The 17,845-nt window shown below is 36.8% G+C and overlaps 1 protein-coding gene across 13 annotated transcripts in view; it reads left to right on the top strand.

Annotated features, from left to right (window-relative positions):
• The window catches only part of Hdac9 (histone deacetylase 9), a 623,166-nt gene that overhangs the window by 527,909 nt on the left and 77,412 nt on the right, over positions 1-17,845 (top strand). For 12 of the 13 annotated variants that reach the window (XM_085830303.1, XM_085830298.1, XM_085830302.1 and 9 more), the window contains one exon: positions 3,005-5,622. In XM_085830303.1, the coding sequence (XP_085686429.1) occupies positions 3,005-3,316 (312 nt within the window). In that variant the 3' untranslated portion in view covers positions 3,317-5,622. Of the gene's footprint in view, positions 1-3,004; positions 5,623-17,845 lie in introns of those variants that run through there. The other variant, XM_085830292.1, reaches the window with a different exon arrangement.

Genomic DNA, 17,845 nt, shown 5'->3' with positions numbered 1-17,845 from the left:
ATGATAGAATGGGAGATAAGATTTTGGGATACAGGACATAAGCCAAACACTTGGATGAGATAGGAGGCACATGTTCTGGTCACTGTTACAGCCAAATCAGTGTTGTCCCAGCCTGTAAACATTCCTGAGATAGTCTTTGCATGCTTGTCTTGTGTTTTGTTTTGTTTTGTTTTGTTTTGTTTTGTTTTGTTTTGTTTTGTTTTGTTTTGTTGTTTTTAAGCAGCATAACAAGCAAGAGTACCAGCAGGAAGAGAAGAAAATGGTATGAGAAGAGAGATAGGAGCCAAGGGTTGGGTGAATTGTCTGGGGAGACAGAAACCGCCAGGCTCTACTTCAGAATGGCAATGGGGTATTGTTTTATGTGCAAAAGCAAACGCCAAGCCTAGCACATGTCCAATACAACCTGCTGAAGAGAGTACAGGAGGCAAAAGTGAAAGCAAAATTTTGTCCTGCAAGGTAGAGAGCAAACACCTGAGGAGAGAGCAGGGCAGTGAATATAGGGTTTGGAGGAAACATGAGTGTTCGGTATGGCTCCCATGAGAACATTCTCAGAACTCCCCATCAGAAAGGAGTGGATCCAGAAGGCTTCTCAGAGTTGCCCTTCCTTGAGCAGGGACCTCTGCCCCGGCATCTCCTGAGCTGTGGACTGTCCCGCTGGCCTCTTACGCATGGCTGTTACTTCTGTCCTTGGACACATACCCCACGCCTTTGTATATATCTGCTATCCCTATGAAGCTGCTGACGGCAATGTTGTTTGAACATCTGTCTGAGGTTCCACTGGACCAGGATCCCTGGCCCCCCCTTTCAGCATTTTCTGACAAGCCAGTACCTCCCAGTCACTTTTTTGGTGAATCTGTGTTGTCAGGGCAGGAGGGGGTGGTCTTTCCATGATTCATTAAGCTTTTGTCAAAAAAAAAGTCAGTCGTTTTCTTGTAAATATTTTCTTTGAGGGCCCTTCGCCCTTCTTCTTCTTTTCCTGAGTCAGTCTTTTCTCCTCACAAAGCTCCTCTAACGTAGCCTGGCTAGCAAGACCAAATACAACAGAACTGCCCAGTGGCGTTTCTCTGAAGAATGTGCAATGTTTTTCTTAAAGTAAGACTTTTTCTTCTTTTTTTCCCTCTTATTTTCTATTGTCCTGCGTGTTCTTTTCCCCCCAAACTGCAGGACATGTGTTCCCACAGTTACACAGCCAGAATTTAGAACTATTGTAGTGTTTATTCTTCAAACTCCCAGCAGTGTGCAAACAATTATGTATTTAAGACAGGAATTGCCGATTAGTGGTCCAATCTAGGACAATTGTACAGAAAATAGTTTTCTAAAATACACTTTAAGATGTTGTAAGCATGGTGAGAGGAATTTTCTCCTTATGCCGACTGCCCAGAAATAATAGTAATTAAATTTTCAGCACAAAGGAAATGAATATAGAAATTTTCTTTCTTTTAAGAAAATCTGATATGGCTTTTAATTGGTATGTATTCTCTCTTCTTGATCATCTCTGATTGGCTTGGGGATATATGGGTCTTATTCTATTATAGTTCATGCCTGTACATTCTTATTCTCCACAGAAAATATGGTATGAGCTGTGCCACTCTGTCCAGAATCTTTTTAGTATAGTTTCCTCCTCTTCGGCCTTCATCCCAAACACAACACATTCCCAGCAAGTCCTTCTTAGCATCTCACCTCTCCCAATGACTGCCTGTATATACAGGGCACATTATAACACCCAGAGGTTTTTTTCTTTAAAATTCTTGTTACATATAAAATATATAACATTTGATACATACAAATGATGAAATGCACCTTCCTGATTTCTTTAGAACACTAAAACCTGAGTCTACAGAAGGCAAGACCTGCCTATGTTTCAATCATTAGCAGTGTCTTGAATCTAATTGGCACTAAATAAATAATTGTGAAAAAATTTAATGAAAATTTCCAATATGTATCTCTCCAGTTAAATTTAAGGGATGTATCAGCATGTTCAGTGTTATTCAGGAATGACCACACAACATCTAAAAAGATACCCTTCCAAGTTTTTGTAATGTTTTATTCAAACATTAAAACCTGTTTATATTTTTTTGAACCTAGTTATGTATGAATGTGAGATGAACTTAAATTTTTATACAGAATAATTTGTAGTTTTAGTTTACATGGCCATACTAAGAGTACACTGCTAACTATGGTGATTGGCAAGCTGGCTATACAGACAGTGGTTTACCCCAACTTCACCCATCCTTGAGACCACAGCTTGAAATCTATAGAGTCAATAGGATCATTGTGAAATGAAACAAAACAAAAAGGCCGGTGTCCGATGATAGCATATGAAGATTCACATCCATTTTTTAATCCATTTTTTGATTCTGTGGGTTTTTACTATTGTTGTTAGTTGTATCATCAGTCACTTTTTAAAAATCATTAGTTAATGAAATGGTATGATACTAAAGGCTAAATATTATTTTATTTATAATAACTAAAATATCTAAATATATTTTATTTGAAATCTAATATCCTGTCTAATTCCCATTTAATTCTGTTTGTATCTACTCATAAAATATTATAGCTTTCCAAATGTTAAAGAGCATTGACTTTCAAACTTCAGAACTCCATAATGAATATTTCTGTATTTTACAATTCTTTTTCTTAAATACTGTCATGATTCAATCATATAAATTCTAGACAATTTGTTATTAAGCAAAACTGCCATTTATCTTGGGGCTTTTATAGCCACTAACATTTGCTGAAGTGTTAGCTTGAGGAGTTTCTACACCAACTCCATCCTTTCTTGAGAAGAGTATCATTCTCGAGTTTATTTGTATTAGGAGGACTGTTGTGCAATATGTCCTTGTGAGAAAACTTTCGCAGTGTCTATGGATATGGTTTATTTGCTCTTTCTCCTAATGTTTCCAGCATTTTCTAGCACGAGTTGAGTTATTAAAATTGAGAGTATAACTTGAATGTGTTGCATCAGGAACTATTGACTTTTGAACTCCTGAACACTCTCTTTTAGCTGCTATCGAAATCTATTGAACAACTGAAGCAACCAGGCAGCCACCTTGAAGAAGCAGAGGAGGAGCTTCAGGGGGACCAATCCATGGAAGACAGAGCAACCTCTAAGGACAACAGTGCTAGGAGTGACAGCAGTGCTTGTGTGGAGGACACACTGGGACAAGTTGGGGCTGTGAAGGTCAAGGAGGAACCCGTGGACAGCGATGAAGATGCTCAGATACAGGAAATGGAATGTGGGGAGCAGGCTGCTTTTATGCAACAGGTAATAGGCAAAGATTTAGCTCCAGGATTTGTAATTAAAGTCATTATTTGAGTATAAAATAGGTGGCAGATTTTGGTAAATGGTTATTATTTCCTATCAGCTTATGTCTCTGATTTTAGTGATTAAGAATTCTAAAACAGGTAAAATGATTTTTTTTCTATATAAAGTATCATTCTATACTGATCACTGAATGGGTATCAGGATTCATTGAACCTTCACTGGTAAGAAAATGCCTGTTACACTAAAAATATGCTATATAATATCCAATAATCAATAGGCTGTAAGTCCACCTCAAAGCCTGATACAACAGTTCCTTCTACAGAAAACAAACTTACTGTTGTTTGTAGTTTTATCTGCTGAGGTCTGTGAGTACAAAATATAGTTTCCCAGCCTGGATAATGAATCATTCATTCTATTAGATTTAATGTTTTTTAACATATAGAACTCAGTTTTCATATGACTGTACATACTGTATTATACTACAGTCTGGAACACTGTTGAAGGTAGTCTGCCCTGCCCCCCTTTCCTCTCCCTCTCTATCTCTCTCTCTCTTTTTTTTTTTTTTTATTTTTTTCTTGTTAAGTTGAAATGTTGTGGTTATCATGCCAGTAGCTCTAGGTTATTGTGTAGATTACAACTGAAAATCTTACCAGTTCAGGTGGTTTTAAGTAGAGATGCAAACCGAAGCTCTGTTTTTGAACATGACATTATGTCTACCATAGCGCTGCACAGTTTATGTAAACCTTTTGTAACTTGCTGACATTATATATGGAAAAAGATCAAATGAAGCTGATGCAAATGTTGCTGAGAAGGAATGTAGAGCATGGTGGTCCAATCAGATGCTGCGATGTATGGACAGCTGCAGAAAGCATAGTATGACTACCACCTGCTATCAAATTAAAACCAGTTTTCCAAGAGGATGATTCACGTTTATACCTGATATCTTTAGAATCTCTGGCATACAGTTCCATGGCATACATCAGATCGTTCTGGCAAATACAAAAATATGAATGTTGGATTTAACAGAATCATCTGCTTGTATATAATGCACCTCCAGAAGGACCATGTCCTTTGATGCTCTAAAGATACAAACAACTTTGAAGGCAACAGAAGATAATGTTTCTTTGAGTCAGTTCTTTGTGAGGTTCCTGCTGTTTTACAGAAAATTGATTCTGGGGCAGGACAGGAAATGCTTTGAGGAAACAGGAAGTCCAAGTAATTCGAATAGGCAGACATAGAGAAGAAAGAATCCAAAGATAGTGTTCTAGTCTTTCTGGTTTCCAAGGGCATTCTATGAATTGATTCATTGTCTAAGAAAATCGCACCATGAGTAGGGAAACCCTTACGGAAGCTATCCTCTGGAACATTTCCTTAATATTCCCTCTTGGTCTGTTTGCCTCGTTGGACAGGTTTACTTTGGTTACGCTAGTTAAATGTTTGCTGTCTAAAGACACATTTAATATGGATAATCCAAATTGACCTAGAATCTTCCTGAGTTTTTTTCTCTATTAAAATATTTATATTTCTTAATCCATGGTATTTTAAGGTGTGGTATCCTGTTTCAGGGAGACATAGCACTTTTGCCAAATGTAGACATTGTTCAACTGTATGTTACTGGCACGTGTTGTTTACATTTTGCTGTGACATTTAAAACTATTTCTTCTAAAATGTCCCTGCTAAAGATACATTATCCTTTTTAAAAGTCTCCATTGGAATTAAATTAACATAGCTAGAGTTAGAAACCTAAAAGTTTTTCCACATAATGACAAAGTCCTTCTGATAATTTGACACATAGTTCTAATAGGCAATTTTTCCCTATCACCAATATGTTTGGGTTAACATATTCCTTCATATTAAAATGACTTTTGTCAGTTGTTTTGCATTAAAAATATGGCATGCCTGAGATAAAATTGTATATTTTTCCATCTCATAAATATTCATTTTCTTCAAATTCTTTTTTCAATCTCATAAAAAAAGGGATAGTGCATCTTTTAAAATACATTTTATTTGGGGAGGAACATGCGGCTGAGCAGACTTTTGTATAATATTACTTCAAAGATATGTGATCACAAACAACAAAAAAAACCTATTTTTTTATAATGTCATTTGAGAGAACTTCATCAGTATATTTGGTGGACGTTAATTGTTTGAATTTGATAGTCTTTGAATTTAGTCAAGAAACTACTTGGAACCAGTAAAAAGAAAAGCTGGACGTAACTAACCTTCGACTTAACTAATCAGTGTCTTCTAAGATCTACTGTATTTATTATGATTTGCACCCTTGGAGGTGATCTCTTGTTTTGTGTTGTAAATATATTGTTTGTATGTTGCCCTTTATGCCTTCTGTTATAAGTCTCTTCCTTTCTCAAATAAAGTTTTTTTTAAAAGATCCCTTTTCATACATTTGGCTTTGTGTAAACTTGATATATTTAATAGAATTTGAAAGCTGTGCATTAGATCGCATATACAAAAATTATTTCCGTTTTTTTGGTTGAAACAAGAAAATGAAGACATTTTGAACAGTTGCTTCTAATATCATTTAAAACAACACATTCAGCAATAACTATATTGAACGATTTGTCAGCCATTATCAACCAGCAAACATGTAAAATGGGTTGCATGCTCCATTTTGTAGTGTGACCTTTTTAAAGATGTGTTATCCTCTTTGGTATTTAAATTAAAATGTCATCCTCTAGATATAAAAAAATATATAAATAGTCCCTAATGCTATTCAACTTAAAAATTATTTTAAAACTTTAACATTTACTGGCAAGAGCTCAGCATTTGCTACAGACATCTGTCACCAAGCAGGGCAACATGAGTTCCATTCCCAGGTCCCACAGAATGGAAAGAGACAACTGACTTCCTCAGATTGTCCTTGGACTACATACCAGCTGTGACACACACACACACACACACACACACACACACACACAGAGAGAGACAAACAGACACACACACACAAATAAATGTAATCAAAAAATTTAAAATAAGCTAACATATACCCTAGAATATTACAAGCTCTCAACAAACATTAAAATGAATCCTTTTGCAAGACTCTTAATAACCATATCTATTACTCTGAGATTCTGAATCACAGATCAAAGAGACAGTGAACAAATGTAAAGAGGGAAGAGTAATTAATTAACTCCCAGGATGTGGTGGTAGTTACTGGAATGTTGTATGATGAATGGAGAGACAGATAGAGAGACCTTTAGTGTGCTGTATGGTTTAGCTTTTTCTTCTGATATGTTGCCAACAAAACTTACGCATTACTATGTGTGTAGTTAAAAGGGTTAAATGTGTTCCTTTCTAATGACCCCTGGTTCATTTAATCTATTCTCAAATGCTATCATGCAAGTCATGGACTCCATAAGTCAGAACAGTACTACAGTAATATTACATGAGGTGTTTTCATTCTCTCAGCATTAGGGAATGTAGCAGCTGAGCCATAGATTTCTACTTTTCATAGAAAGCATAGCAGTGGTTGGTCTTTAACAATTTTCATATTCACTAGGCTTGTGCTTGCAAAAAGGCATTAAAAGAAAATTCAAGCACAATATATTTTTTCGAATCTAGTGCCTTATTCATGTATGGGGTAGGTAGCAGAGTAACTTAAATTTTGTGACTTTTTTTCCCGATAATTGGAACATGCAGTTTAAAATATCTGTGTATGGACAAAATGGGTATACAACTAGGGATTAAATGAATACATGATTCAAGTCTGTCATTGTAACCAGCTACAGTGAAGAGCTCCAGGTTAAAAAAAAAAAAAAAAGGAAAGGACTTGGGGATTATGGCTCACTTCATCATTAACATCCCCATACCCATTTTAAAGAGGAAAGCAAAATTGCAGTGGATCAAACAATGTAGACAAATACTAGGGGAACTGGAAAGGCACCTTTTGTGTCAAGCTGAAGCTACATTTAAATTGTAACCTATTTCTATTCATATAGTTGTGCTTCCTAGCATAATAACTTCCTGGAGTCTTGGTAAATGTATAGACTATGATGCAATGATTTGTATCTCACTTATAAAATGAATTTCAAAATGGCAAACCTAAAAAACATGCATAAAGTATAGTTGCAAGTTCCTTAGCTCTACTAATCCCTTATCCCAGCTGTACCTATCACGTTTAGTCCATACCAGAACACTTTGAGGTGGGCATTGCACAGAGCACTGGAGCACAGGGAGTGAAGCCAACGTCATGCATTTCCTAGAGGCGGCGTCCACCTTTCAATGTGAACACAGGAACTCTGACTCCTGCACTGTGTGTACAGATCTCCATTTTTATATCCAGATCTTACTCCCATCTGCCTTTATTCAGCTGTTCCTGGTCTTTTCTCCCTCCAAATGGATTTCCCCTTTTCCATCAACATTAACTGATTTGAGTCATTTCTTTAAATCATTACTATAAATGAAAATGTAGAATTAGTTTTCCTAATTCACAGATGAGAGTTTCACGAGCAATTTTTACCTTCTTCTCCCACCAAAGTGCAGGCCAGGGCCTAAACAAGATACTATCCCTTACAGCACTCAAAGCACTGAGGCTGCACTGATAATTACTTTGTCCAAAGTGGTCCATATAATATGCAAAATTGGTAAATGATATTATTTAGAGGATTCTAAACTCCAAGAGGGTTGTCTAATTCAAAGGTACCTAAAAAGCTTTCTGTGGGAAATTGAGACCCTGATGATCCACACTGGTTCTGATCCCATACCGACGTATCGTGTTCTAAATCCACATGAATCATGCATGCCTTTGGGGACAGCTTTCCCAACCAGCTTTGAGGATAGTAGAGGAACTTGACTGCTAATACATGGCCTAATTGGTCATGACTTTGATCCCAGATCATCTGATTCTTGGGGTGATAATTCTTGGAATTATCTCATGTATTTTTCTCATTGTCTTCTGCCATACGAATCCGTGGGCGGTTATTCTTCTGCAATAGGGATCAGTGCTACCATTATACACTACTGCTGTAAATAATGTTTGCCATTTTATCCATTTATCTCTGCTAATTTAAATAATTTATTAGTTTCTCTCTATAGCTTTATTTGACCATAACTTATCAGATTTGATTTGTCAGAGTGGACATTTCGTATCGATGAGCTCAGACACTGTGTGTCCTTCTGTCCCCAGCTTCTTCTCTTTTATACAGTATTTCAGGTAAAAAAGAAGTAGTGAGTTACTGATAAGCACTCCAGGGATGGAAATGATGTGTTAAAGGAAATAAGTCAGAAAGGAAAGTCTGCACAGTGACTGAGTTCCTTGGTCTAAAATACTGGCACTTGTCAGTAGCTAAATATTTACTGACCTGCGGTAATATTCCACTACATAAATTGTATGCTATATAACTTGTCAATCATCAGTTGTGGTACACTGGATTGTCTCTACTAATATTGATACTATTAACATTCATGTGCAAGTTTTGTTTCTCTGCTAACATATGCTCTTATTTGTCTCCAGTAATTTCTGAGTCACTTACCAACTTTAAGTTCCAAGGAGTAACAGTCTCTGTTCTTTCTATACCTAAGTTTCATGGCTTTCCTACTAGCGATATCGTTGGTTCCAAAATTTTCCCCACATTTCCAACACATTGTGTTCCTGATTCTCCCACTACCCCCTCTGCTCTGGCGTGTGTGTGTGTGTGTATCTGTGTGCATGTGTGCGTGTGTGTGTGTATGTGTATCTGTGTGTACATGTGTGTGTGTGTGCACGCACGCATGCTGTGTGTGCACGCACGCATGCATATGTTTGTGTGTGTATGTGTGTGTATCTGTGTGTATATGTGTGTATGTGTGTGTGTATCTGTGTATATGTGTGCGTGTGTATGTGTGTGTGTGCATGTGTGCATGTGTGTGTGTTGTGTGTATGCTAATATTGTACCTCATAACTCTCATCCTTGTTCTTTGTCTCTTATTGAATCTGAAATTCACCAAGTAGCCTAGGCAGACTGACCAGAGGGCCCCAGCATGCCACCTGTCCTTGCCAGACCAGCACAGAGATGAAATGTGTGTGCAGCCGGACACTGCTTTTTTCTGTGGGTTCTGGGGGTAAAATTCAGCTCCACGTGTTTGCTGTGAAAGCACTTCACCATTTGAGCTCTCATCCCAGCCCCGTTTTCCCCATGTTTGTTTCTTATGGTAGCCATGATAATAGCTGGGAAGTGCAGTGTTCTTGAACTGATTTCTACTTCACCCTGGAATAACAATCATGAACAATTTTTTTATTTGCTGAGTTTCCTTTTGAGAAAGTCTTCAGAAAATGACCATTTACATATTTGCCATCTTAAAATTCTCTTTTTGTTATTGAACTTTGATATTTAATTAGCACATAATCTTGTTAGATCCCTCTCAGAAATACATGTTAAAAACTATTCTGTTGTGTGAATTTCTCTATAATTTACTTGGGTTTCAACATCAAACACCTTTAATCTTAATAAAAACCCATCTTTGTTTCCTTTTGTCTTCTATGCTTTAGAGGTTTTCATTTAAGAAACCAGCTCCTGACACAGAATCTCAAGGATTTTTTTCTCATGTTCCTGCTAATTATTTGCAACATGCACCGTCTGGCTTATGAATCATTCTTAGTTCTACATATCGTTATTACAATTAGTTTTCTTTTATGCACTTGGTAGTTTGGCCAGGTTATTGCTATGCATTGCAGACTGGATCAGAATCCCCCGACCTCAGCTTCCATGGTGCTTGGGTTACAGCCTGCCTGGGCTTGGGAGTCGTAGAGCTTCTAAGTGTGGAGCTCTCCCTTCTTAGGCATTGCCTCTCATCCCCTTATTTCTGGTGGATTTGACACTTGCTTTCCTGCCATCCCTGTCTGTGACTCTCATCGCTCCATCAACTCTCAAGTAATTCTTCATACTTTTCCCCCTGTTACTATATCTTCATGCTTCTTGATGCGAGGGGAATCTACTGAGTCAGTTGTGGCTTCTACACCTGTGAAGGGCCACATTAATTCCATTTGTGCAGTTGTTGTTTTCTTTCTACATAATAATTGCTACCAGCATTTTTCATGTTGTCTTACTGGCTGGCTTTTATTGACTGTATGACACAGAACCTTCTGACTTACCCTGTTTATTGTACTGTATCAGTTCTATTAGATATAGCTACAATTTCATTTTCATGACTAGGAAATGATAGTTTTTATGGATTTCTTGTCTAATATCATTGATAAATAATTAATTTTACACATTTTATGTTTGTCTATGTATCATTATAATATTTTGTATACACTTTTAGATGCAGCACTTTATGTCATAATATCCATGGCCTCATAATTAACCTTTTCATTTCTGTATAGGCTGCTCAGAATTCCTGAAAACTGATATCTTGGAAAAGGTCAAAATGATTCATAGTTTTCAGAGTCTATAAACCTCATCTTTATGTACATCTCAGAAAACTCTTACTGAGCACAGAGGCTGATGTGTTCATTTTACAGTGAATGAGTAAATCTTTGAATCATGTGGGTGGCACTTTGCATGTAGGAAGGCTTCCCAGTGATAACCTCTGGATGATTAAACTGCTGAATGGATAGTTAGAATACAAGAGTTCACACTCCATCCCCATCACCAACTAAGAACTACATGTGAAGACATTTATTTAATCATCCCAGCACCTTGCTACTTACTTGTTCAATCTGACCAGTTGGTATAATTTATAGTCAGACCTCTTTGTAAATATTGGGATTTTCCTTCTCAGATAATTTTTTCTAAATTGAATTATTGAGTTGGATGCTAAATGTATGTTTTACTTTAAATACCAAAAATTTGAAACTACAAATCTTTTAAATAAGACTGCCAAACTCTTTGTAATTAACTCTTATTCTGCATTTGATCAACAACAAATAATTCTACCCCTGTATTCCCTTATCAATACTGGGCACTGAAGTAGTGATTGATGCATAGAATATTTTGCTGTATGCATTGACTTGATGTTAATGGGTTCTTGTGCCTTAACCTGCATCTCCCTGACAGCTCATGTTGTTGAACTTCTTTTCATTGGTTCATTGGCCATTCATGTAGCTGTGAGTAATTAAGAAAGTCACAGTGAATATATTTTTCATCTGTATATTCTTTTATTATAGGCTCAGGGAATATTACATCTGTTGGATGAAATCTTCTATTTCCGTGGTTCACCGACATTTTCATCTACCCCACAGCGTGCCTTGTATTCATCAAATGTGTCAGTTTTGTTTTGATGTGTCCACTCTTTCTATTTTTCTTCTAGAAATGATTTGATTCTGTTTTCTTCTACTTTACTTTTTACATTTAGGTCTTTCTGTATAATATGAAGATATATTGAAGTTCATCATTATGTCTGATTACTTAAAATTTTTCAGGGTCATTTTCCTCAATTATTATTCTAGCTTCTTTGAATTATTCTGGTGGTTTTAAAGAAATTGATTGAATACAGTGTGAGCAAATGTCTAAAGTTCATTTTATTCTACTGATCTATGATTCATGCTAACTATAGACCCAAGATTTCTACTGCTATATAGTAGTAGGTCTTAAAGTCATATTGTGAATTATTTGTGTATAATTTAATATTTTCAGTTGTCTTGTTTTCTGCAATTTTTTTATCATTTGCTTAAATGTATCCTTCTTTTGATGACAATTTTCTTTGTTCTTCTCACATATAATTTCTGAGAATTTATACATCTTACACTTTTAGAAAATGTAAGATCTTATTTGTCCTAGTCTTTTGTTCCTCCTGATTTTCACATATTTTCTAACAGGGCTATAATTGTACATAAGCTGAACATCTCCATTCTGTTTAGAGATATCTGAGTCTGTATACTTTCCTTGCTCTATTTTCTCTTAGTATTTCTATTTAGGTATCTTCAATCACTATCTCCCTCCTTTATATTGAGTAAATAAATATTTGCTAATCATTTGCAGTACATTTTCCATCCAAGACATTGTATTTTCTTATCTAAAAGACTCCTTTGACTCTTCTATGTGTTTTCTGATTACTCTGTATTGGCAGAGCCTTCTTTAACTCATTTTTACTAATACTGTCTGCTATTTCCAAGTCTGTTTCTACTGCTTAATTTTTCTCTTGAATACAGATTTTTTTCCACTCCTTTTTAGACCTAGTAAATTTTATTTAGACAGTACACAGCTTAAGTTTGTCATTCTTTTTGAAGGTTTGTGTCAGAGTTTTCTTTGACAAGCACATAGCTGCCTTTCACTTGAGTGTAGCTTTCCCTCACTCTAACATGTGAGTCCTCTGGACCCCACTCAATATCCTGAGTACTCACAGGGTTGAGTGACACAGGAGTAATCCTTTAGCCCACTGCCTGAGGACAAGGACTGTGAGCAAGAAAGGTAGAATTCATTAAGAATAACATTAAGACAAACATAGCTAATTTAAGGGAGGGGACTGCTTTGGTTCCATTTCAGAATTGTCTTCACCTAAGAATCCTGCCATTTGTTGGTTCTCACAAGGTCAATTTCTTGAGAAAGTTTAGCCATTTTCTGCTAGGCATTGAATTTATCAGACTTCGGTCATTTTTATATTCAAATGTTTATTTCATATATAGATGTAAAAGAACAAGCATTAATCTTTGCTTACATTTACACAAACCAACACAGTCTGGATGAGCATGGCTACACCTATGCATTCTCAATGATATTTATGGTATAGTTTCATTTAATGAAGTTAATATAAACAATAATATAACCTAATTTAAAAACATTTGGATCTCAGTTTATTAATTAGCCTATGACTTTTTTACTTCTATAAGATCAGCTTTTAAGATTCCACATGTGAAAACTGGAGTTCAGTGTCATACTGGGAAATGAAACACTGAGACCATGGCGCAGAATAGAGACCGACAAATAAATCTACACAACTGATTTTCAACAGAAGTGTCAGGAATGCTTTGGGGAATGGGTTCCTGTAAATGTTATTAGGAAAACTGGATTACCACATGCAGAAGAATGAAATAAGACACCCCCTCATTCTCAGGAATACTTTACATAAAACATTACCTAAAATAGATTAGTTGAATATAATACCCGAAAAAGGAAAACCCATCAGGGAAACATACCATGGTATTATTCCATAGGCAACTAATTCTTGACTAAGACTTTAAAAACACAAAGCAGACAGGTAGATCATGTCCAGATAGAAAGCTTCTTCATGCCCAAGGAAACAACAAAGAGAGGACACAGTCTACAGAATAGGAGAAAACATTTGTCAGCTATGTTATATGATAAGGATGATTCAAAATGTGAAAGAAACCAAGCATCTCAATAGCAAGACTATAATGTGTTCAATTTTAAAAAATAAACAAAGCAACTCTTTAAAGGAGACAGTGGGATGATAATGCAATGATATGCAACCCCAATGGTCATCACATAAAGCCAGTGAGCACTGCAATGAGATTCTAAGGTGCAACCTACAGAAGTGAAGAGGGTACTAACTGCAGAGGATGTGACTGAAAGGGCCCCTGACACCCTGTGAGTAGACACGGACACCTTTCAGCCGTATTCGAAACAGGTTGGAGCCACCAGAAAGTAGTGAAAGAAGCAGTGGCACCACTGAGTATTGAGAGACATGAATTCAGTGAGTAGAAGTTGTTGGTGCAATGCTAAGTTCATCATGAACTGATTTGAAATAGGCGAGGTATAGGGTCTGCTATAGTGACCACCGACAGATGAGTGAACAAATTAAAGATGGTGCCTAGCTACAATTGGATATTATTTCTCTATAAAGAGATGAGAACCCCTGTCATTTGGGACAAGATAGATGAGTCTGGGATCATTATGTGAAGTAAACCAGGGAGAGACATACAAATTATATGCACTATCGCTCATGCAGAATCTAGGTATTTAGTATGTATACTGTGAGATTATGTAAGTGGGGAAGTCATGATCTACAATGATAATGCATTCTCTAAATCTCTAAACATAAATTCCCTTTCAATCTTGGAATTCCTGATCCTTAGAAATCTCCCTTACCTTTAGTTTCTCTTACAATGCTCAATCACTGGCTCCTTCACCAAGGTTGACAACTGGGAATTCATACATTTTTTTTTTAGTTAGAATCACTGAAAAATGAAAACTCTGATTTATAAAGTGGAGTGGCATCTACCAACCTAAGCATATTGTTGTATAAACATATTAAAATTCATGTGTGTTTTAAATGATGTGGTCTTGTGTAAATCCTATGACTAAAGTGAATTTAGAGCAAAATATTCTCTTCTGTGAGAAACTCTGAGAGGCAAGAAGGTAGGGCTTCCCCGAAGGTTCCAAAGATTGGGGACTCCTTGGTCTTCATCTCCCCATCTGTAGTAAGGTAAAGAAAGCAGAAGATGCAAAAGCAGTAGGAAATTCACTGCTGTGGTATTTTACCCGTGATTCGTAAATACTGAAGGGTCTATTTTATTTGGTGTATTAGAATATTTTGGAATATTTAGAATACTGGCTTCTAGTGTTGGTAAACCTTAGGGGAAGGCTTCTTTTCCATCCCTGTTAATTACTAAAGATTCTTGGATGTCTCACAAGTTACCTTAGAAAGTTCTTACTCTTTGGCATTAAAGCAAGGTTCAGGAAACGTGTGAGTAAATGACTTTTAATTCTTGGATGGTGTGCTGATACTGTATATTTTTTAATGGTTACACTTTTCCCTTCTCAAAAATAAAAGGTTTACTGTTACAGTTTGTGTGTGGCCAGGCAGTGGCATGGGGAAAAGCTGTTTCCTGCTATTTAATTTAATTAGCCAAATCACATGCCAGCCTTCGGGCATGTCACTCTGGACCTCTGAGGCTCTTTGTCCGTCAAAGAGATGGACAATATCTTGGCTTTGTTGGGTAGCAGGGGATGCTGCAGATAAAACCACTGAAACTCTCACTGTTTGTTTAACCAAATCTTTGCAGTTTTACCATTTGGCTTTGGTTTATTTTGGAGGGGAAAATGACATTTTGGCCTTTGGAGGAAGTAGAGCATCTTGAAGAAGAGCCAGTGCTCTCAGCAGTTTAATAAATTGGAGAACATCTGCATTTTCTAGTCTGAAAATCTTGGAGAGCATGTCACTCCACTGTTGGTAGACACTTTAGACAGCCATTGTATTGCTGTGTTTCCTGACTTAGCTAGGACACTGCTTTAAATCAAGACTGCTTTTGTGGGGTTTTTGTCTCTATATTTTAGTGAACTTATTGTCTGGTTGACCTAAATCTTTCAATGAATTCGTTGAGGAAGAAGACAATGTTTCACTTTTTGGTTTTGCGTTGTCCTCCTAAGAAGATTTAGGTTTCATTTAGTTTCATGTGAATGACAGCAGTCAGCACCTCTAGTCAGCTCACAAAGGGTCCCCAGCATTTACATTTTCTTTCCGGATCAAAGATTTTAATTTTTTTTTTTTGCCTTGTAACTCTTGTGTTCAAACTTTATAAATCACTAAAAATAGTAAGGCTATAAATTTGTAAGTGTGTGAAAAGAAATAGAAGGTTTAAAGATGTATGCCGTACAGAGTGACATAGTCAGAAAAATAGCCACTGCCATAGAACAGTGACTTGTCCAGAAGTACTCCCACCACACTTATCAATGACAACAGCACAACCATGAATATCATCATCATTAACAACATCATCATCATCAACAACATCATCATCATCAACCACCACTACCACCACCATTACCAACAACATCAACACAATGACAACATTATCATCATCACCACCACCAGCACCATCATCAACAATAATAATACCACCACCACCACCCACCACCAAAACATCATTATCAACAACAAAACTACTACCACCACCATCATCTTCAACAACAACATGACCAGCAGTCCACCACAACAGCAACAGCACCACCACACACTGATTTGAAAAGTGAGTATTTAAGAAAATTCCTTTTATTTTCCTTTTATTGGATTTTTTAATTTACATTTCAAATGTTAGTCCCTTTCTAGGTCTCTGCACCAGGAATCCCCTATACCATCACTCCTCCTTCTGCCTTTATCATGGTGTTCCCCCATGCATCTACCCACTCCCACCTTCCAACCCTGGCATTCCCCTATACTGGGGCATCGAACCCCCTCAGGCCCAGTGGTGGCTCTTCCCACTGATGTCCAACAAGGCCATCCTCTGCCACATATATGGCTGGAGCCATAGGTCCCTCCTTGTGAACTGTTTGGTTGGTGGTCCAGTCCCCAGAAGCTCTGGGAAGTCTGGCCAGTTGACATTGTTGCAAACCACTCCCAGCTCCTTCAGTCTGTTCTCCAACTCCTAAATCGGGGACCCCAATCTCAGTCCAATGGTTGGCTGTGAACATCCTCCTCTGTATTTGTCAGGCTCTGGCAAAGCCTCTCAAGAGACAGCTGTATCAGGCTTCTATTGGCAAGCACTTCCCAGCATCCACCATAACGTCTGGGTTTGGTGGCTGTATATGGGATGAATCCTCAGGTGGGGCAGTCTCTGAATGGCCTTTCTTTCAGTCTCTGCTCCATACTTTGTTTCCATATTTCCTCCTGTGAGTATTATGTTCCCCCTTCTAAGAAGCACTGAAGCATCCACACTTTGGTCTTTCTTCTTGGGCTTCATATAGTCTGTAAATTGTATCTTGGATATTCTGGACTTTTGAGCTAATATCCACTTATCAGTGAGTGCATACAATGTGTGTTCTTTTGTGACTTGGTTACCTCACTCAGAATGATATTTTCAAGTTCCATCCATTTGCCTATGAATTTCATGAAGTCGTCGTTTTCATAGCTGAGTAGTACTCCATTGTATAAATGTATCACATTTTCTGTATCCATTCCTCTGTAGAGGGACATCTGGCTTCTTTCCAGCTTCTGGCTATTATAAATGTGGCTGCTATGAACATAGTGGAGCATGTGCCCTGATTACATGTTGGAGTATCTTTTGAGTATATGCCCAGGAGTGGTATAGCTGGGCCCTCAGGTAGTACCATATCCCATTTTCTGAGGAAGCGCCAGACTGACTTTCAGAGTGGTTGTATCACTTTGCAATCCCACCAGCAATTATTGAAAGTATTTTAGGAATTGTTTTAACTTGCATACTGGCAAAACCTCTATTCTTCTAAATATATACTTATTGGAGAATGAGGTAATTTATAACGTGTCCTTTTTAGTGTTAATGTTTAGTTGAAAATAGCATGGCTCAATAACTTAAAAATAGCATGACTAAAATTTGAACTGGAATTAATGATGAGATGAGAGTTGATACGTAGAGATCATCCTAAGAATCTTTTTAAAGAAAAAAGTATTAACTTAAAAGTCTTAGAATAAAGAGTTTTAAACGATACAACTTTGTTTTACTAAAGAATACACACTTTGTGGAATCTTAACATATTTTATAATAAAAACTAATATCTATGAGGAAAGTTGTAAAATATCAAATAAATATGTTGAAATGTGCAGCTGTGCGATAAGCCTTTATAAATTGATGGGTTTGTAAATTTAGATAGCTTACTCAAAATATAGATCCACATTTTATATAACATCTTAAAATTTTATTTCATATACAATTATGATGTTATGACTGCTTATGTGAACTTTCCAGTGTACTGCAACTACTTCTTCTATTGA

The sequence above is a fragment of the Mus caroli genome, unplaced genomic scaffold (assembly GCF_978045245.1).
Source record: "Mus caroli unplaced genomic scaffold, Mus_caroli_1 scaffold_14, whole genome shotgun sequence".
Lineage (NCBI taxonomy): Eukaryota > Metazoa > Chordata > Mammalia > Rodentia > Muridae > Mus > Mus caroli.
Note: the sequence above shows the minus strand (reverse complement) of the source record. Positions and strands in the feature narration are given on the sequence as shown.